Source organism: Ips typographus, linkage group LG6, assembly GCF_016097725.1.
Source record: "Ips typographus isolate SLU linkage group LG6, UJ_Ityp_2.0, whole genome shotgun sequence".
Taxonomy (NCBI): domain Eukaryota; kingdom Metazoa; phylum Arthropoda; class Insecta; order Coleoptera; family Curculionidae; genus Ips; species Ips typographus.
The window spans coordinates 11,090,257-11,108,147 of NC_138427.1; the positions used below are offsets into that span (position 1 = coordinate 11,090,257).

The window sequence follows — 17,891 nt, forward strand, 5'->3', positions numbered from 1 at the left end:
ACATAAAAAAAGATAAAAATAAAATGTGTATCATATCCTGTAAAGTTATGTGCCAACTTTAATATAGCTTAGAAGCAAAATTTGAAAAGATAATCCTCCTTTTTTCCGAATTATTTGACTGGTTGAATGAGGTTAAATGAGGCAATAAAGCTGGGTTTTTCCGAACGTCGCAGACGCTGAACGGTCGACTGATTTCATATATTGGAAAATTCGGCAAACTTCCGGCAGTAAATTTCGAGAAGAGTTTATGAGTTAAAACATCCGTTTCCATTCCTATAGAGTGGAACTACTTAAAACATCTACATTTCAGGTTTTATAGATGTCAGTTTTTACGCCAAATATCTGCAGGAAAATTGCCTCGATATTAAAAAGGAGAAGAAAATCATTTCCCCCGGTCCGGTAATATATTTCAACCACCTACATTCCGACTTTTACATATTCCGGATTTTATCACCCACTCTCTGGTATACATATTTCCATTATTACTTTCAGACTTATGCATAATTCACGTAAAACTTTCATTCTCTAAGGTCGAATTGACTTTGAGTTGTAAATATAAATCTTTGTTGCGTCAAATCGTGTTTATTTTCGTCTTTAGTGGTTGGAAAATGTTCGACGAAGAATTTTCCCGTTACCTTTGATCTGGCAAATGGAATTTCGGTCGGTTGATTCAAAACAAGCGAGCTACAAAGAATCCTGAATTTTATAACGTTTTTCACCAACAACAATATGGGAGGAAGTAATTTTTTATGTAATACTTGAGGAATAAACCAACACTAGGTGACAGTTTTGCTGTTAAATACGATTCGTTTCCTTAATTTGCATCCGAAAGCGTGTTATTTGCGCAACAAACATTGTAAATTGTCTGACGTTATGTGCCGGGAACGTGCTTTGCAAGCAGAGAACGTTTCGAAGAATAGTCCGTACCGAAACTTGAATTAAGGTTCAACATATTGTTTCTCCTCTATTTTAAATGTAATTGTTATTTACATGATTTATAACTTGTGTAAAACATGCTTTATTACCGTGTATTGTCGTATGACCCAGTTTTTAATATTCAAGAGAACACTCTTTTAAACCATAAATAAACACGGCAACAATTGGATGGAATTTTCTACCGAACATTGCACAAAATACCTATTTTATACATTGACTGCTTTTAGGATCAATAGTTGATCTAAAATTCAATCCCACAATAAAAAGGTTTATCTAGCTTGAATAGATTTTCTTTTAAATCCGGTATGCATTGGCAGAATTTGGTGCGACGCAAGAAACTTTTCCAACTCGAAAGCTTCCATTTTGAATTTTATAAATTAGGTGTTTGTGCGCGATTTATTTCATCGCTTTGCGTCCAGAAAATTTGATTATACGAAGCTTCGATAGAGAGAAAATTCTAAATCGACTACATTTTGAGACTGGTATGTTTGGGAAGTTATTGACTACGAAAAAAAAACAATTTTATGTAGGTAAGACTAAAACTATGAATGAGTGATTTCATTTTGCCTAGCTCCTTAACATCTCTGATTTAATAAAAAAATTTCAGGATTTTCTTGATATTTGTGTTTTATTTCTACCCTCCCTAATATACAGAGTGTCTCAAATTTGAGTAACCAACCAAGCTTTTTAAATGAGAAACCAATTTTTTATTTCCTTATCTGACCTACTCAATGTAAAATATCTGTATTGTCATTCAACTTTTTTCGCTCTAGCAGCCTTGATTGACATACAGGATGACCCAAATTTAAAAGTAAGGTTGTTTATGCTGTTTTATCTTAAATTATATTATGTTAGACTATGTTAAGTTCTATTTTAAATTTTTCAAAATTTTTAAAAATAAACCGTCAAAATGACACTTTTGATAGTGCAGGCAAAAATACTACAAAATGAGCCAAACCTCATCTTTCTAGCTGTTCATGTTAATTAATAATTAGTTAATTAATAATTTAGCGAAAATTATAAACTGAAATTCAAAAGAACTATAAAAAAAGAATTTGATATACAGGGTGTTTCATATTTCAGTGTTTAAAAGTGCATCAGAAAACAACCAAAAAAGTTTGCAATATTACGGTCCAAAGTGGTTTTCTTACGGATATACAAGGTGACCAAGTTTGAAACAAAAAAAATAATAGCACCATAGCACTACTTTAGATATTTGAACGAAACTTTGTAAACGGTCACGTGACCTTACGGATGCTATTTTTACCTTAAGAATGGTCACGTGATCTCTAAAATATCAGTTAAAACTTAAATGTGACACTTAGACCTTAACGTCAAGCGACCTTAGAAATGTCAGTTTAACCTTAAAAAGAATCACCTCAAAACATTATTTTTGCATGAAAAACAATCACGTGACTCTTACAATCTCATTGTGACTATAAAAATGGTCGTGACAATCACGTGACCTACAGGATTATATTTTTGTAGTTTGCCATTAAAAAAATTCACTTAAAATCTAATTTTAACCTAAAAAATGATCACATACGACTTTTAAAAGTGGATTTGATGATTGAAAACGATTACGTGACCTTAAGAATATCATTTTAACCTCAAATTGAGTCAAGTGATCTTTATAATGATCTCATTTTGTCATTAACAGTAGTCACGTGGTTCTCAAAATTTACTTCGACAATGGAAAACACAGTCACGTGACCTTGAGAATATCATGTTAAACTTAAACTAAAACTAAAACTTAAGAGTGTTTTGGTGAGTTTTATCAGTGGCGTCCATACAGCCATGTTACAAGATATTTTAATTGAAGAAAATGATACGCCACTGCTTTTGGATAAGTTACAAATCAGTCCTGAATTTTTCATTCAGTTTAGAAAGCACTATAGGTCATTTCATATAGAAATTTTGTAAATCAGACTTTCTGCCACGTTTATAACAAATAGCTCCTATGTGCGTCTCGTCACTAATTAGACTTCTTGTTGTCCGACCCTAAGGACAGTTTTTAGGGCCACTCTCAAGCTTTTTCAACCGTCAACACACATTAAGCCCAGCTAATATAAATGGTCTCACTTTGTACAACACTTTTATTTAAAGTATTCCTCGTTTTTTGGCGCGTTCCAGGGATGCCGCCCTTTTTTGTTTTAATCCTAATGCGAGCCAGCAAATTACTTTACAAGTGAGAAATCCTTTGGACAAACACTATGTGGAATCGGTTAAAATAACGGGTGTTATCTTTGTTTTTTTCCAACTTGGCAGGATTTAATAGGGTTTGAGATGAGGCAATTTTGTTTGCAATAAAACGTAGCAACTATGGGATTTTTATTGATGGTTATTGTACGTGTTTCTTATTTTTAGCTATGGTTATGTGATTTCAAAAATTTACCGGGAAATAAACCGTAATATGGCTCTTTCTCGTACCGATCCCAAGTGGGATCATTTCATTTTTATACTTTAAAAAGCCGCACACCGACACGTTGAGACTACTTTAATATTTGAGCTAAACTGGAACTGGGTCAGACAAATACAAGGTTAAAGGAATAACGTCCGCATTATCAGTTTTACTATTCTTTTTACTGCGCTAGTGTATAAAAGAATTAAACCACTCAGTTTTATATTGTGGGTATAAAATTCTGAATGTTGGTTTACCTGTACGTAAAGTAAGCCAAATATTGAGAAAGAAAATAATAAAACAACAATCATACTCCCAAAAGTTATGTTTAAAGTTTTTAACTTTTAAAGTTTAATACTGAACACCAGGTGATTTTACTTTTTGTTTCAAAAATGTCTCTACTAATTTTTAATCTTGCATCCGTCCTTAAAAAAATGTCCATCTGTTCAACAAAGTTTAAGCGGATAAATTTCTCTTTTAGCCACCATAGACGGTTGAAATATTATGTGGGCCGGAAATAAAAAAAAGAGTTTTCTATAAAGTTTTCTCGTCAACTTGAGAAACTATTTTCGAAAAGGAGATGGTTTGATCAAAGCCCTGAATCAGGTCTTTGTGCTCTAATAAAACATGGTATTTGCCAGTTTGTGGTTAACTTTTGTTATAGAGAATCTGAATTAGTTTCGGTGCATAGTTGGGAGTTTAGTTACTGATGGTGCATCTTTAAGTAGACGTGTCATCATAGTATTCTAATCTAGTTGAAGAAGAAAAATTATGGAAACTTTTTGATTGCATAAGAGGCTAAAACTTGGGCACTTAATTTGAATACATTAGTTGCATTAATTTGCAACTGCCAACTGTGTAGCAAAACTTCTTAAAAGTTTTAAACTACGCTCCTCAGAGGCTTTCCTGTTCCCTGTCTAAATCCTATTTTCGTGTCCTTCCTTAGAATATTTCTAAGCCCTGAAACACTGTCAAGCGAAATGTTTTAAGAGTCATTGCAATTAACTAAAATTGAGAAACCGGATGTTTCATCAATTGCTTTAGTTCCTGGATCTATTCACCTTCGTAAAGTTTGCTAATCGACCGCGTCTTCTGACCTGAATGTGGAAAGTTCGTTTTCAATGTGGAACGGCACTATCACGGTAATTACGCTTTTCATGACGTCTCGACCGAGAAATGTTGGGTTCGAATCGGCCATTTGGTAGTGAAAAAGCTCAATAATTCCAAACTATCACCTAGCAGAAATTCTAGAAAACGACGTCATTGTTGAGTCTCTTATTCTACCAAAAAAAGAACCATCAGAAATTGTTTAATTTGAGTCAAGTAGTTTTATGGTAATTCTTATTTATCTATCTTGGATGAAAAATTGCTAAAATTTCAGTTTTTTCCAAAAAATGCCATTTTTACAGCTTTTGAAAGATTTAAAGGTTACTTCACTCTTCATTACTCAAATTTGGCATTAAAAATTATGAACTTCACTTTTTTAGTGCTCAAATGTATCAGAAATTTACGTAAAACGGTTAACGGTTACGATACGGTTTCAGTTCTCAAGTTTGACAGTAAAAATGTCATTTAAAGTGATTCGATTTACCTGCAAAACATCGCAAAACTATTTTTACAGAATGAAAGTACGGCGTTTTAAATTCGTGTAAAGTACCACAGGTAGTGCCCTCTACATATTACAATGAAAATTTAATCAGATTTTAATTATTCACTATACAAAAACTAAAACTAAATTATATTTTTGACACTCTGTATCTTCGATATAATTCATTTTTGGCCTTAAGGTTTATTTTTTCAAAATTCAAATATTCTCTAAATGAGAGGGTAATAAATTTCCTCATCCGCTATCTAAATGAGAAAAGACATCCGATCCCATTACGGGTTATTAAAAGTGTTCCGTTCTCGAATTTAACACCGTTCCGGTTCTGCAAACTGCTTTTTAATTCCATTAGAAAAATAGGAAGCTTTGGAAAAATGGAAATGAAAAATTAATTGGCTCCGGGTGCACGTTCCCCCAAAAGTTTACCCAATAACAAAAGTTTTTAATTGCGTTTGCGATAAGATTAGGATTAAAAGTATTGTTTATGGGAATGATTAAAAAAAAGGTTTCTCCATGTTTTTTTTTTAGAACGGAGAAAATCGTGTATGGGTTTTTTTAAAATTTGACAAAAATTCAGTAACATTTTTAATCAAAAATGTATCCAGTTAATGCAATTCCACTTCCCAGGTAATTAACTTTGGCCTATCCGACAGTTTAGTAATCGAAATTAAAATTCAATCACCCGAGTAAAAATAGAACGGCCGAAAACCGTTTTTCTTTTGTAGAGCTACAATGCGTGTAATTCAGTTTCAAAGTGGTCATTTGTACACTTTTTTCCATTTAGTTTTGTCGTATCGTCCAATAATACCAAAAAGCTCTAAAGACCTTGCCCTTTTCGGAGATGGCTTCGATTAAATGGTTTTCGGATAACCCCAGAAAATGGGTTTTGTAAGAAAGTTAAAGGGACCGTAATGCAATATTGCTCTAAAATACTGACTAAAAACACTTATTTTGTAGCAATGGAGGATATTTCCTCTTTAACACAAACAAGAGGCAATAAATATGGGCGCAAAGGGCGTGCATGTAAAGGCATTATCTTAAATTGCACCCAGCTATCGCATACTTCAAATGAAATACCACCCTGTGCAACTATAATCTGCTCTCTGGGCGATTTAATAAAAGTAGAAAGCGAAGACAGGAAAACACATGTGTCTTTCCCTAAATGGTTTTAGATAATCTTAAGTGATAGTCCTTTTCAAGAACAAGGGAAAAAGGCTAAACGAGTTTGGTGTCACTATTAAACGGTTTTATTGATGTTAGTCTATTTCGACAAAAAACAATTAATTTGCTTTTTTTGAGCTACAAATTGATCTCTAAAGGAAGGTAAATCCAAGTTTAAGTAAACCATTAGTACAAAAGTGTTCTTACATTTAATGGGAATTGCAAACTGTTGTCACGTTGTCAAACTGTGCTAAATATACGTTTGATTCGTAATTCTTTAATAACTTTTCAATCAAAATGATTTCTGCAATTTTCACTTATATGCAACGCAGCAAATTTACAGAATAAAAATTAATCATTTTTTGATAAAGTTTTGGTTATTTCCACTACGAATTTGACTTGTGATTAATTTTCATATTGTTAATATGTTGTCTTGCAACGGTCAAGTGACGATTCAAAAGTATGTCGACAAGAATCATTTTTACTGTCAAAATTGAGAACTAAAACAGTTTGGTTTAAGATATGATGGTATGGCACCTTTTTAGGACACCCTGTATAAGATCATTCACGTCGCTATGAAACCATAATAATAGCGCTGTACAGGGTGTTTGAAATTTGAGCCTTATCTATGGGATCTCAGCAACGGTAAGATATACGGTTAAATTAGGGCAATTTAAAGTCCAATAATATGCCATTTTAACATTTAATAATTTCAACCTTAATACAGAAGAAAATTTCCACTTTCAATAAAACTACCCTTTCTTAACAATCCACTCACTTTTTATCACACACGGTGGGAAATTCTGCAGGGATTTCCAGCCATTTTCCATCGCCCCTCTAAGAACACTCAACGACCCTTTTTCCATGGTGCATTCACATGAAAATTGGGCCACTCGTACACGCTTTTGCATGTAAATTGAAGGTTAATAACCGTTGTTTTTTCTGTTTTAGAGCATATGCAGTTGCCATATTCGTTGCAGAAACCTTGTGGGTGCTTACACTATTCTTCAAGCTAACAATAAGGTGAGTTATTTGTTTTGTTGAATCACGACGTAATGTCGAAAAATATGAAACATATATCACGTTTTTTTGGGTAAAACATAAATTATTATTCGTTCTTCTAAAAGGTTTTCTGTTCTTTTATGAAAATTTATAGTCCTGTCATCGTACGAGCCAGGCTCTTCACTGACTGGAATATATAAATCTTGGGGTTTAAACATAAATTGTCCCCTAAAGAACAGTTGTAGGCAGTTGTAATACAGTGGCGGTTCAGGGTGATTTATTCTGTAAAGGTAAAAGCATAATGACTGTGCTTACTCCCCCTTGTACAGTAAAAGGGTTCCTCTCTGGATAGATAAGTGAGTTTTTCCTGTATACCCATTTCGTTATGTAAATAAGAGTTCTGGCTTTATACTCGTTGAATGCGGCATATCCTATCCCTAATTGATGGTTAAAAGTTCAGATCAGTTTTCTCACTGGAAGTTTAACACTCGAACTTAAAACCACGTGGATCTCGAGAAAGATAAATCACTCTAAACTTCGTTTTTGTCCAAAGATTAATTGTGATATAGCGTGTGAAAGAAAATTGGAAACCCTCATCGATAATTATTTGGACGACAGTGAGGTCCTAACCTAACTTCCTTGTTCGGGTTTCATGGGCGAATTTAATTAACATCCAACGTCTCCAAGCCAGTGAAACTCATTAAAGTTTCAGAAAATGAACGCAAAAACGTGTTTGAAATGTAAGTCGCCTGTTCAAACTTGTAACATGCATTCCTGTCTAGGTTTGAAAGTTTAAATGAGATTCTTATGGGCCTTTCGACACTCTCCCTGGAAATTGGAATTCTTTATCGACCCTATTGACTATTTCCAGCCAAAAAGTTCTCGTTACTCGATTTCTCCTTAATAATTACCTCATATCAGGAGTAAATCGTAACCAAACGAGCTAAGAGACAAGTGGAATACCAAATACCTATTCCCACCACACACAGGTTTATTGCTCTATTTATCACGTAGTACTTTACAGACAAATTACTGGCATTATTTATTCCGAGCACAATATTGCTTGGTAAATTGTGTCACGAAGATGGAACATTAATTTAATGGTTTAGGTGGTTACTCTTAGTTGACCAAATTTGACATTCTACAACGATAACTACCAGTTACTGTGATGAATTTCAATCAGGAATTAGTGCTGGTCAGAGTATTGATTCAGTCTGTAAAATACGACTTTTACTTCTAGAAAAACCAGGAAAAAATGTGGTTTTGTATTATTTAAAACCAAGAACACAGATTACCTGTAACACTAACAGACTATCTGGCATAGGTAGTTTTTAATGACATTACAGTTATTGGAGAATTTTAATGTTTTGAATGAGAAAAAAAGTAGTTTTTAAAGCATTTACCTACCCTGTTTGTCACATTTAAAGTGACAACTGTGAAAGTAGTAAGTTAAAGTGCCTTGAAAAAAAAAATAGCTTCTAGAGGCATCTGGCAACTTTAGAACAATCTTAAAAGAGTTTAGAAGTATTCTGGCAATTTAAGATGGCTTCCAAAAGCCTCTAACAACTCAAAATGTCTTCCAGAAGCTTCTGGCAGATTTAAAACCTTCTTAAATTAGTTCAAAGACCTCTGGCTACCTCAAGATGGCTTCCAGAAGGCATTTGGCAGCTTTAAAACACTCTAAAACAGCTTCAGAGGCCTTTGGCGTCTCAAAATAGCTTCCAGAGGCATCTCGCAGCTTTAGAACAGTCTCAAAAGAGTTTTGGAGCCTTCTGACAATTCAAGATGACTTCCGAATGCCTCTGGCGACTCAAAATGTTTTTCAAAAGCTTCTCGCTGCTTTAAAATACTCTTAAATAAGTTGAGAGGTCTCTGGCAACTCACGATGGCTTCCAGATGCTTCTGGCAATTCAATATGTCTTCCAGGAGCTTCTGGCAACTTTAAAACCCTCTAAAAAAAGTTTAAAGGCTTTTGGCAACTCAAGATGGCTTCCAGAGGCATCTGGCAACTTTAGAACAGTCTTAAAGGAGTTTAGGAGCCTTCTGGCAATTCAAGATGACTTCCGAATGCCTCTGACGACTCAAAATGTTTTTCAAAAGCTTCTGGCTGCTTTAAAACACTCTTAAAAAGGTCTCTGGCAACTCACGATGGCTTCCAGATGCTTCTGCCAACTTAAAATGTCTTTCAGAAGCTGCTAACAACCTTAAAACGCTCTTAAAAGAGTTCAGAGGCTTCTGGCACCTCAACATGTCTTCTAGAGGCTTCTGGTAGCTTGACAGTTGACTCATTCATGATTGCTCAAAAAAAAGCAGCTTTTAGCTTGCTGCTTTTTCTTGACCAATCACAAACTACGATCAGTGTTATACCAATCACACTACTAAACTAAAAATTAATTAATAAAATCAAATATTAACTTTTACAGGGCTGATCACAAATTATGGCAAATATGGCGTTACTTCACCATATTGGAAGACTGGAAAAAATCACCCTTGTACATCCTGATGGGTCTAACGACAATGTACAAACCGTTCAAATTGTGGTTGGTTTACCTGGCTGGCAGTTTTACCATCTTCCTGGGTGTGCTCCATCTCATCCTGTATATTATGCGCAAAGTCCTGCGGAAAAGGATGAAAAAGAAGGATCATAGAGACCTGGAAAGTTTAGAAAGGTTGGTGATTTATACGTTTTAATATACATAATACAAGATTTATTCGATATGTTATTCCAGTGGAGTGTTTTTGCATTTTAATCCGTCCATTTGCATGGAAATTATATCTTTGATTTTAATCACCAACTCATTATTCTCTGTCAATTTATGACTATAATAGGCGTTTTATTAAAGGGTAATTACCCTTTGAATTTAAATGAATATTTTAATTATAGCAGTAAATTTGAGGAAGTGACCGAAGTGCTGGACGATTGCATTCCGGACGCAATTCCAGGCAGCAGCGTATCCTTATCGGACAGCCTACATCCAGACCATGAATCCGTCCTTGAAATTTGACCTGAAGTTCATCAACCCCCGGACTTATTTAAGTAAGTGAGTTTTTCACAAATTTCGTTAAAATACATGGAAAAACGCTTGTTTCAGGCATATTTTAGACTGTACGCAGTCCAACGAGGACGTCGCCATAATACTGTAAATTCACCAGGCTAAATGTGTCAACTATTAGGATAGATTTATACTTTTAACATAAAATACTAATTGTATGTCTTATTCATTGTTAGAGAATGTAACAATTCACTCTATCATTGTACATATTGAATGTTTTATTCTTTAACTGTATCACGTTACGTTTTAACTTTGATTTTATTAGTGTTATATTATAAATTTTAGACTGTAATATGTAATACAACTGTTTTGTATAAAAAATTGTTTAATTACATATTATAGGAGTGACATTTATTTGCTACAGCAATTCAAATTGGAATGGCAATATTGCTCAAATAAGCTTTACGGACGTGTAATTTTGCGTTGATTTACATAATTGTGTAAGCCAGTAATATACTCCAATCTGTCATAAATTATTTCCTTAATTAGACAGCAAGGAGATTTAAGGTCCTAAATAGTGGGAAGCCATTGGAAGCTCAGAAAAATTGGAAAATGGCACTTTTTAAGTTTCAGCCAAAATTGTCTCTATATTTTAGCGAGAAGAAGACATTTTCGGTGTTTTGATCAATTTAAGATTGTTTAAGTTCAGTTAACCCAATATTTTGATAAGGTTGACGCTCAACCCATAATCTACTTAAATTAGTTCATTTTAGGTCAATTTTTACCCATTCTAAGCGTTTTCTAGCTAAAAACATGCACATACGATTTATATCGATTTTTGTTATAACAAATTGCCAAGCCCATTGGTGTCGGCCAATTATTTTGTTTTTAATATAGATCTTCCTTTGTCCTTTTATCCAGGTCCGATCAAAAAATTAAAATTTTAGAATATCTTAAAAAAATTCTTGAAATAGGTAAAAATTAGCTTAAAGTGTAATTTCAGTAGATTATGGGTTAGGAAACCCAACCAAAATCGTGGGTTAGGTTAGGTTAGGTTCCCTGACTATCCTTACATTAATAAAGACACCAATCACATAAAAATTTCTGCTCACTGCTAAAATAAGTAAGACATATTTATTTAGCAGATACAAGAAAACAGTAATCATAAAAAATATACAAAATAGTGTACATAAAAGCATAATGTCATAAAATTAAAATTATATAGTCAATAAATTATAAAATCCTTTAAAAGTAATACCATCCACCTACGATAATAAATGCTTCCTCAATAACACTTTAAAATCATGAATAACGTCACATTCTTTAATACTACTCGGTAATTTTGGACAAATTTGGGCAAAAACTCAAAAAGTGCATTTTTCCGATTTTCCTGAGCTTCATTGATAGGAAAAAGATCGTAAATAGACTTTATAACTAATAATCTATTAATAATTCTCTGTCACTACAAGCATCAAAAGCTTTATTAAAAATTAATCACCCCTGTCATTCAATCAGTCAACCAAGGCCTTTAATTCAACAGTCCCGAATTTGACAGGAAAATAATAAAGGGAGATTTTACTGAAACTTCTATTTTCCATTGTGTTAGTAAGAAAATGGCTGAAAACGAGTTGCAAATAATGCGTCTGCACACCACAATCCTGAAATGGTTGCTAGTTTGGCCAATTTCCCGATTAACTAAACGACAAAACGCAATCACAAAAAGTGCAGCTTTTTTGTTCAGTTTCACCTGTTCCTTACCTGTATTCGCCGCTACTGGTTATCAAGTTAGTAAGTGCAGTTATTAAAATTGCTTGAGTCAATTTTTGGAATTAGTTTCAGAGCGGAATTGACCGGGTTAACATCCTGTTGGAAGCGTTAATCGGTGTTCACAATATTATCGGAAATGCCATACTTTACATCCATTTTCTGCGAAGTCAGCAGAAAATTCAGGAAGTTATTGACGATATTAAGTTGTTGGTTAAATATTGCGGCGTTAAAACTATTAAGGACACCGATGCTGAAATTTACAATTTTTCTAAATGTAAGATTACATTGTTATACCATATTTTTGAATGTAAAAGTTGCTTTCAGACTTACTGGGTTACGTTACAATAGGAGTGATATGTAACTTGGCATGGCCGTTGTTGTCCGTTAAGAATTGTCTAATTTCCAGAGGTTATTATAATGAAATTTGTTCAGTTTTACACCAAAATGTCTTAAATTTTAGAAACAGAGTTTTACATCAAACACGATCCATGCGGAATGCCTGCCAGAAACCTTTATCCTTTCGATGCTAGCCAAGGATGGTCTTTCTGGATTTTATTCGTAATCGAAGCAATTTTTTGCTACCACACTTGCTGTGTTTTTACCCTAGCTACTGTCACTCTCATTGGTGTGTAAAATAACACTAAAAAAAAATTATAAATGGTAATATTGTAGGTTTGTTGAAACATATCCTGGCTCAACTTCGGTATTGTGGTCATGAATTCGAATCTATTTTTGACGGCGTTAACGAAGAATCTGGTAGAAAACACTTGACGTTACAGCATTTTATTAGAGTGGTAAAATATCATCAAGAAATTTTAAGGTAAATTTTAAGTAATGTAAAGGTTACGTCATACGTGCAGCATTTACGTAAATCAGACCACTGTTTGTATAGTTTCTGTTCATAATAAAACTTTAGGTATACAGAAAAGGTTTTCTCAACTTTTAACGTAATGATTGTGGTATACACTGGGGTAACTTCCTTCATTTTGGCCATTACCGGATTTCAAATTATAAGTCCGGAAACTGGCGGTGAGGACAAAATTAGATACACCATGCTTATAATTGGTTGGGCACTGTTATTTTACTGGATTTGCTATTATGGACAACAAATTCAAGACGAGGTAAAACCCCAAATTCTTTACACAGCTCTTATATGGTTTTATCGTAGGCTAGCCAAATTGCAGACGCCATTTACAACAGTAAATGGTACGAAAACACCAACACTGTGGTACTGGTACGACGTGATATCATCATAATTTATTTGAGAACCAAAAGGGCTTTGGAATTTAAAGTGCAATTTCTGGGTGCAGTTAATATGGAAGTTTTTGTGGCTGTAAGTACGGTACTCCACCTGCCATAACATGTTTTTGACAAGTTATTTTTGACAGGTTATGAGAAGAGCCTATCAGATATTTACATTGCTGTTAAGTGTCACATAATTTCTTGTCAGTCATTTAAAGCAAAATCACTGAACTAGTTGTTTTCATAAAGTATAATATTTATAGAAAACTAGAATAATAAATAAGAGAGCATTCTGTCAGTGCAATTTATTTTTACCTATCCTAGAGTATTTTTGTCATATTTTGTATTTTTGAAATGCTGTAACTTTTTTATTTGATTTCCTATCAATTTTGCTAAACCGCCATTAGAAAAAGGACAAAAAATACTACAAAACGAGCTAAGATTCCCCTCTCTAGATCCTCACGTTACCGTAATACATTCTTTAAATTTTTTGGAAGTACTGTTTCTGTGCTTACTTTACTTCATTTAAGGTCCTTTGGTATAAATATAATTTTTGTGGTACATTGGAACCCTTATGAAGCAAAATTTGCCAAAATTGCGCATTTTACCAAAACTGTATTTTTTCCAATTTTTGAAAGGTTATTAATAATTACGGTTTGTCTTAAATCAACACTAACAAACCAACACAATAATTGCATAATTAAAAAAACTATTAACCTTACAGTCATCAACAAAAACATCATTAATTTAATGGATTACCAACGTAACTTAATGATCTCTTACACTTTTAGCTTTAAAGAGTTACGCAGTAAAAAAATGAATTCCACTCAAAAAACTCACATTTTGAAATTCAACACACAAATTTTGAAATTTTTACTGATTTGGCCTTTGGATGTATTAACCAAAAAACAATCTTACTACTTTTTGCGTGGTTGTTTTGTCTGCTGGTTTATTTGCAGTATTCCTATGTATTCTGCGGTTGTTTTCCAGGTTTCCAGGACTAATTTAGTTTTCCTCAGCTGTTTTAACTTGCAATTTTTCAGTTGTATATGGGCATTGACAGCGTACAAATATTGCTAGAAGCTTTGATTGGGGTTGCAGACGATTTCGGTTACACTGTTGTTTATTTGCTGTTTTTGAATGGACATGGTCGCATTACAGCTCTCATTGAAGATTTTAGTCAGTTTATTCAGTACAGTGGTATTGAAATAATCAGAAAAACTGATGAAAAAACTACTAAATACACTAAATGTTCGTTTTACTGGTATAAAATCAATGGATTTCTTTTAACGAGTTTTAAAGATCTTTCAGGCTACTGTTTGGCAGGGCTTTCAATTGTCCACCTATGGCAAATATTTTCAACTAGTACATGTTTAAGTCAAAGAGGTAGGGTAATTTCAACTTAAGTTAAGTTACAAATATGGCTTTATTTAGGTTCAGTTTACTATGTCCAACATGACCCTTGTTGGTTACCAGGAAGGTTTTGGTACCCTTTCGATCCCAGTCAACCTAAATTTATTTGGTTCATTTTACCACTCCAAGGATTGTACTTAACTCATGTGTGTCTCTTTTTTGGTTTGGCAACTACCACAGTTACTGGTACTATTTAGTTCCAAATACTTTCAAAAAGTAATTTTTGGAATAATTTACAGGGTTTTTAATGCATATAACCACGCAATTGCAGTGCTGTTCCATGAAATTTAAACTGGTATTCAATCAGGTTCATTTAAAATCCAATCAGCAGATCAAAGAAGACTACCTATTTTTGATTAATTACTATACAAACATTTTAAGGTTTTCCAATAAAGTTTTCACTGTTTTCAACACCATACTAATAGTTTATGTAAGTGTGGTATCATTTGTAATAACAGTAGCTTCTTACCAAGTGATCAAGAATAAAGGAAGCCACGAACGACTAGCTTATGCCACTTTGCTGATTGGTTTAACTTCAATGGTATTTTTTCTGTGCTACAGCAGTCAAATGGTTCGAGACGAGGTATAAACTCACCAGAAAAACGTCATACTAAATAATGACAAGTTTACAGGCATTTAAGATTGGTCAGTCAATTTTCCACAGTAACTGGCAACAAAATGGTGTTGCTGTCCAGTTGAAACCTTACATTTTGTTCACGTTGGCCAGGACTCAAATACCATTACAATTTAAAGACAGTTTTCTAGGACCTGTTACTTTGAACAAATTTATGATGGTAAACGTGTCAAGTAACAGAAAATCTCGTTATGACATTTTTTTGTTTCAGATTTTAAGATGGTCGTATTCGGGAGTTACACTTTTACTTACGTTAAGTAATGAAAAATGATGATATACTGTTTTAGCTAAATTTCTTTTTAATTTGTAAGATACAGCGGAAAATTGAAAAATTGCACTTTTGAGGCACCAAATATTTTTTTTTGTACTCTTTTGTAAATTCTAAATTTAGGCATATAGATTTATAAAAAATGTCGTTAACAGAGCGATGAGGGCTGCGAGTTTTATAACTTTATTTTGGTGCATAAATCTGCTTAATTTCTTGAAACTCCTAAATTTAGGGAGAGAGATTATTGAAAATTTTGTTCAGTACAGACCCTAGACTATATTGTCTTAGAAAATGAAGGTCCTAACTCTGAAATTGAATTTTTGGGAAATTTAAAAATATTGCTAACAGAGCGATTAGGGCTGGGAGTTTTATAACTACGTTTTGATGCAATGACTTGCTTAATTTTTTAAAACTTCTAAATTTAGGCATATAATTATGAAAATTTTGCACATTATACTAAACACTCTAAACTACATTGTATAAAAAAAATAAAGCTCCTAACTGTACAAGTGAATTTTTGGTGAATGTTCAAAATTTCAGTCCTTCAGGAAGCTAAAAGAGGTTTATCATGAATGTGTTTTATTAACTTTTCATGTAGTCAAAAAGCAGCAAGATAAGATAACGTTGGTGCAAATACAGTCTACACTAGCCATAACTATAGTTCTGGTGCCTTTGAATATAATCATTTAAAACAACAAAATTGAGTTCAATCTTCATCTGTGACAGCCAGTAACAGAGTTAATCCAGAATAAGACCACTTCATAACCTAGAAAAATGTCTCTTGTTAATATCTGACATCTGCTGAGTATTTGTGTAATTCACAGCACTTCGTTAGTGACACAGCCAAAGAACTTACTTTCATGAACTGAAGTAGAGAAATTGTTCCGAAAAGTTGCGCTTTAAACTCCAGAGGTATCTGAGTTCTAGCCAAAGTGAACAAAATGTACGGTTTCAATTCAACTGCTGTGGTTCCTCCGTACCAGTGGCTTTTAAATATGGATTGTCCAATTTTCAGTGCCTGAAACCCAATGGATTTACAAAATTTTACCAACTCATTGAAATGTCAAAAAAACCTCATCTTGAACCTTCTGACCGTAGTAACAAATCAAATAAACTAGCAAACACCAAGCTATCAGCAAAATGGCGTATTTGATTCGGTCCTGGGCGCTGATTTTCGGATCAACGATTTGATAGCAAATAATTGCCATGATAAAGGAAGTCAAACTGATGTACACCACAATTAAAGCGTCAAAAACGTTGAAAAGCTTTTTAGAGTAGCTGAAAGTAGTCAGAATTGTTTAAAAGCAGTTTCTGTAACCTGAAACATACTCAAGAATTTTTTTGTGATACTTGATGAGAAATAGGAAATCTGGTTTAATTTGCTGAAATGGTTTTAGGTCCACTTCGTCAAAAACGTGTTCAAATCGGTTTGAGCAGTATTGCAGTTGTGAGGTTATTTGCATTAAAAACCCTGGAAAAACGCCTTAAAATTCAACTTGCAACTGCAGTGTAGCGGTTTTACCAATAATGGTGGACGTGGCCAAAGAAAAAAACAGGCAAATGTGTATGCTGTAAATAGCCTCAATGGGAAACACAATCCAAAATAGTTTCGGTTGGCTTGCATCAAACGGATACCAGTTTCGCACTGGTAACCAGCAAGGATCATGACGAACGTAGTAATCACCACCTAAAAATGTTGTTTTTCTAAGTTTCTACGAAAAAAACAAAAAACAAAAACCTCTTTGGGCCACACAACTTTCAGTAGACAACATCTGCCAACTGAATGTGATGACTAGTCCTATAGAAGCATAACCCAGGAGATCTACAAATATTTTCAAATTTAATACAGTAAAATTTCTACAAAAATCTTACACTTAGTATATCGTGTAGTTTTTTCTTCGGTGTTCTGGATAATCTCCGGTCCACTAAACTGAACGAATTCCTGAAAATCTCGTATGAGAAACTGGATTTTCTCCTGGTTTTTCAGAAAGCACACGTAAGCAATATTGTAACCAGTTATGTTGCCCACTCCAACCAAAACTTCAAGTAGCACTTTTACGTTATCAATACCTACGCAAAACTGATTTTTTGTTTTATTGTAGTGATTGTTGTATTTATTGTTATAAACTACCTGAAATGCTGCCCCTGAAAAAACTGGAATGCTGCAAAAACAAGCGTAAGCAAAACATCCCCTCATCAGGTAATAGTTTTGGTTTGGATCCAAACCATCAAAAGGCCAAATCATCAAAAATTTCAGTACTTTTACGTGAAATTTTAGGATCTGACTTTGTTTGTCCATGGTTTGTAACTGACTCGTATTTATGGTTGACAAGTCATAAATTAACAGCTTTGTTATTATGAGCAATAAATCGACAGGAAACCCTCACTTACTCTATTATGAATAAAATGTGTTTCTGTCTTTTCAATTTTATTTCTTTCAGTTTTATACAATAATTTACATATTATTAATC

The 17,891-nt window shown here is 33.6% G+C and overlaps 4 protein-coding genes across 4 annotated transcripts in view; 3 read left to right on the forward strand and 1 right to left on the reverse strand.

The window, feature by feature from the left end:
- Positions 1-10,469, forward strand: part of LOC145730746 (uncharacterized) — a 40,347-nt gene extending 29,878 nt beyond the window's left edge. The window contains exons 4-7 of the mRNA XM_081982111.1: positions 7,053-7,124; positions 9,527-9,772; positions 9,988-10,140; positions 10,196-10,469. Of these exons, the coding sequence (XP_081838237.1) occupies positions 7,053-7,124; positions 9,527-9,772; positions 9,988-10,108 (439 nt within the window). The 3' untranslated portion in view covers positions 10,109-10,140; positions 10,196-10,469. The remainder of the gene's footprint in view (positions 1-7,052; positions 7,125-9,526; positions 9,773-9,987; positions 10,141-10,195) is intronic.
- Positions 10,470-11,673: 1,204 nt separating this feature from the next.
- LOC145730453 (odorant receptor 10-like) lies at positions 11,674-13,394 on the forward strand. Its single transcript, XM_081981668.1, has 8 exons — positions 11,674-11,880; positions 11,930-12,137; positions 12,188-12,271; positions 12,324-12,488; positions 12,536-12,683; positions 12,780-12,984; positions 13,032-13,196; positions 13,252-13,394. The coding sequence occupies exons 1-8, from the start codon at positions 11,710-11,712 to the stop codon at positions 13,300-13,302; spliced, it is 1,197 nt and encodes a 398-aa protein (XP_081837794.1). The 5' UTR covers positions 11,674-11,709; the 3' UTR covers positions 13,303-13,394.
- A 466-nt stretch (positions 13,395-13,860) lies between these two features.
- LOC145730483 (uncharacterized) lies at positions 13,861-15,423 on the forward strand. Its single transcript, XM_081981698.1, has 6 exons — positions 13,861-14,095; positions 14,149-14,356; positions 14,408-14,491; positions 14,540-14,704; positions 14,758-15,101; positions 15,151-15,423. The coding sequence occupies exons 1-6, from the start codon at positions 13,877-13,879 to the stop codon at positions 15,421-15,423; spliced, it is 1,293 nt and encodes a 430-aa protein (XP_081837824.1). The 5' UTR covers positions 13,861-13,876.
- An 8-nt stretch (positions 15,424-15,431) lies between these two features.
- On the reverse strand, positions 15,432-17,714 carry LOC145730499 (odorant receptor 67c-like). The gene is made up of 8 exons (XM_081981715.1): positions 17,552-17,714; positions 17,293-17,500; positions 17,159-17,242; positions 16,943-17,107; positions 16,750-16,891; positions 16,494-16,698; positions 16,277-16,438; positions 15,432-16,186 (listed from the first exon to the last, which is right to left on the reverse strand). The coding sequence occupies exons 1-8, from the start codon at positions 17,663-17,665 to the stop codon at positions 16,127-16,129; spliced, it is 1,140 nt and encodes a 379-aa protein (XP_081837841.1). The 5' UTR covers positions 17,666-17,714; the 3' UTR covers positions 15,432-16,126.
- Between the last annotated feature and the right edge of the window lie 177 nt (positions 17,715-17,891).

What these genes read in the sequence shown, in the direction of transcription:
- LOC145730453 (XM_081981668.1), top strand. Translation starts at nt 11,710, where the DNA reads ATGGCTGAAAACGAGTTGCAAATAATGCGTCTGCACACCACAATCCTG. An exon ending in AGCTACTGTCACTCTCATTG is followed by an intron (nt 12,489 to 12,535) that starts GTGTGTAAAATA and finishes GTAATATTGTAG; the next exon opens with GTTTGTTGAAACATATCCTG. An exon ending in GACAACAAATTCAAGACGAG is followed by an intron (nt 12,985 to 13,031) that starts GTAAAACCCCAA and finishes GTTTTATCGTAG; the next exon opens with GCTAGCCAAATTGCAGACGC.
- LOC145730483 (XM_081981698.1), top strand. Translation starts at nt 13,877, where the DNA reads ATGATCTCTTACACTTTTAGCTTTAAAGAGTTACGCAGTAAAAAAATG. An exon ending in TACATGTTTAAGTCAAAGAG is followed by an intron (nt 14,492 to 14,539) that starts GTAGGGTAATTT and finishes GGCTTTATTTAG; the next exon opens with GTTCAGTTTACTATGTCCAA. An exon ending in GGCAACTACCACAGTTACTG is followed by an intron (nt 14,705 to 14,757) that starts GTACTATTTAGT and finishes AATAATTTACAG; the next exon opens with GGTTTTTAATGCATATAACC.
- LOC145730499 (XM_081981715.1), bottom strand. Translation starts at nt 17,665, where the DNA reads ATGATTTGGCCTTTTGATGGTTTGGATCCAAACCAAAACTATTACCTG. An exon ending in AACTACACGATATACTAAGT is followed by an intron (nt 17,243 to 17,292) that starts GTAAGATTTTTG and finishes AAATATTTGTAG; the next exon opens with ATCTCCTGGGTTATGCTTCT. An exon ending in AAGTTGTGTGGCCCAAAGAG is followed by an intron (nt 17,108 to 17,158) that starts GTTTTTGTTTTT and finishes CAACATTTTTAG; the next exon opens with GTGGTGATTACTACGTTCGT.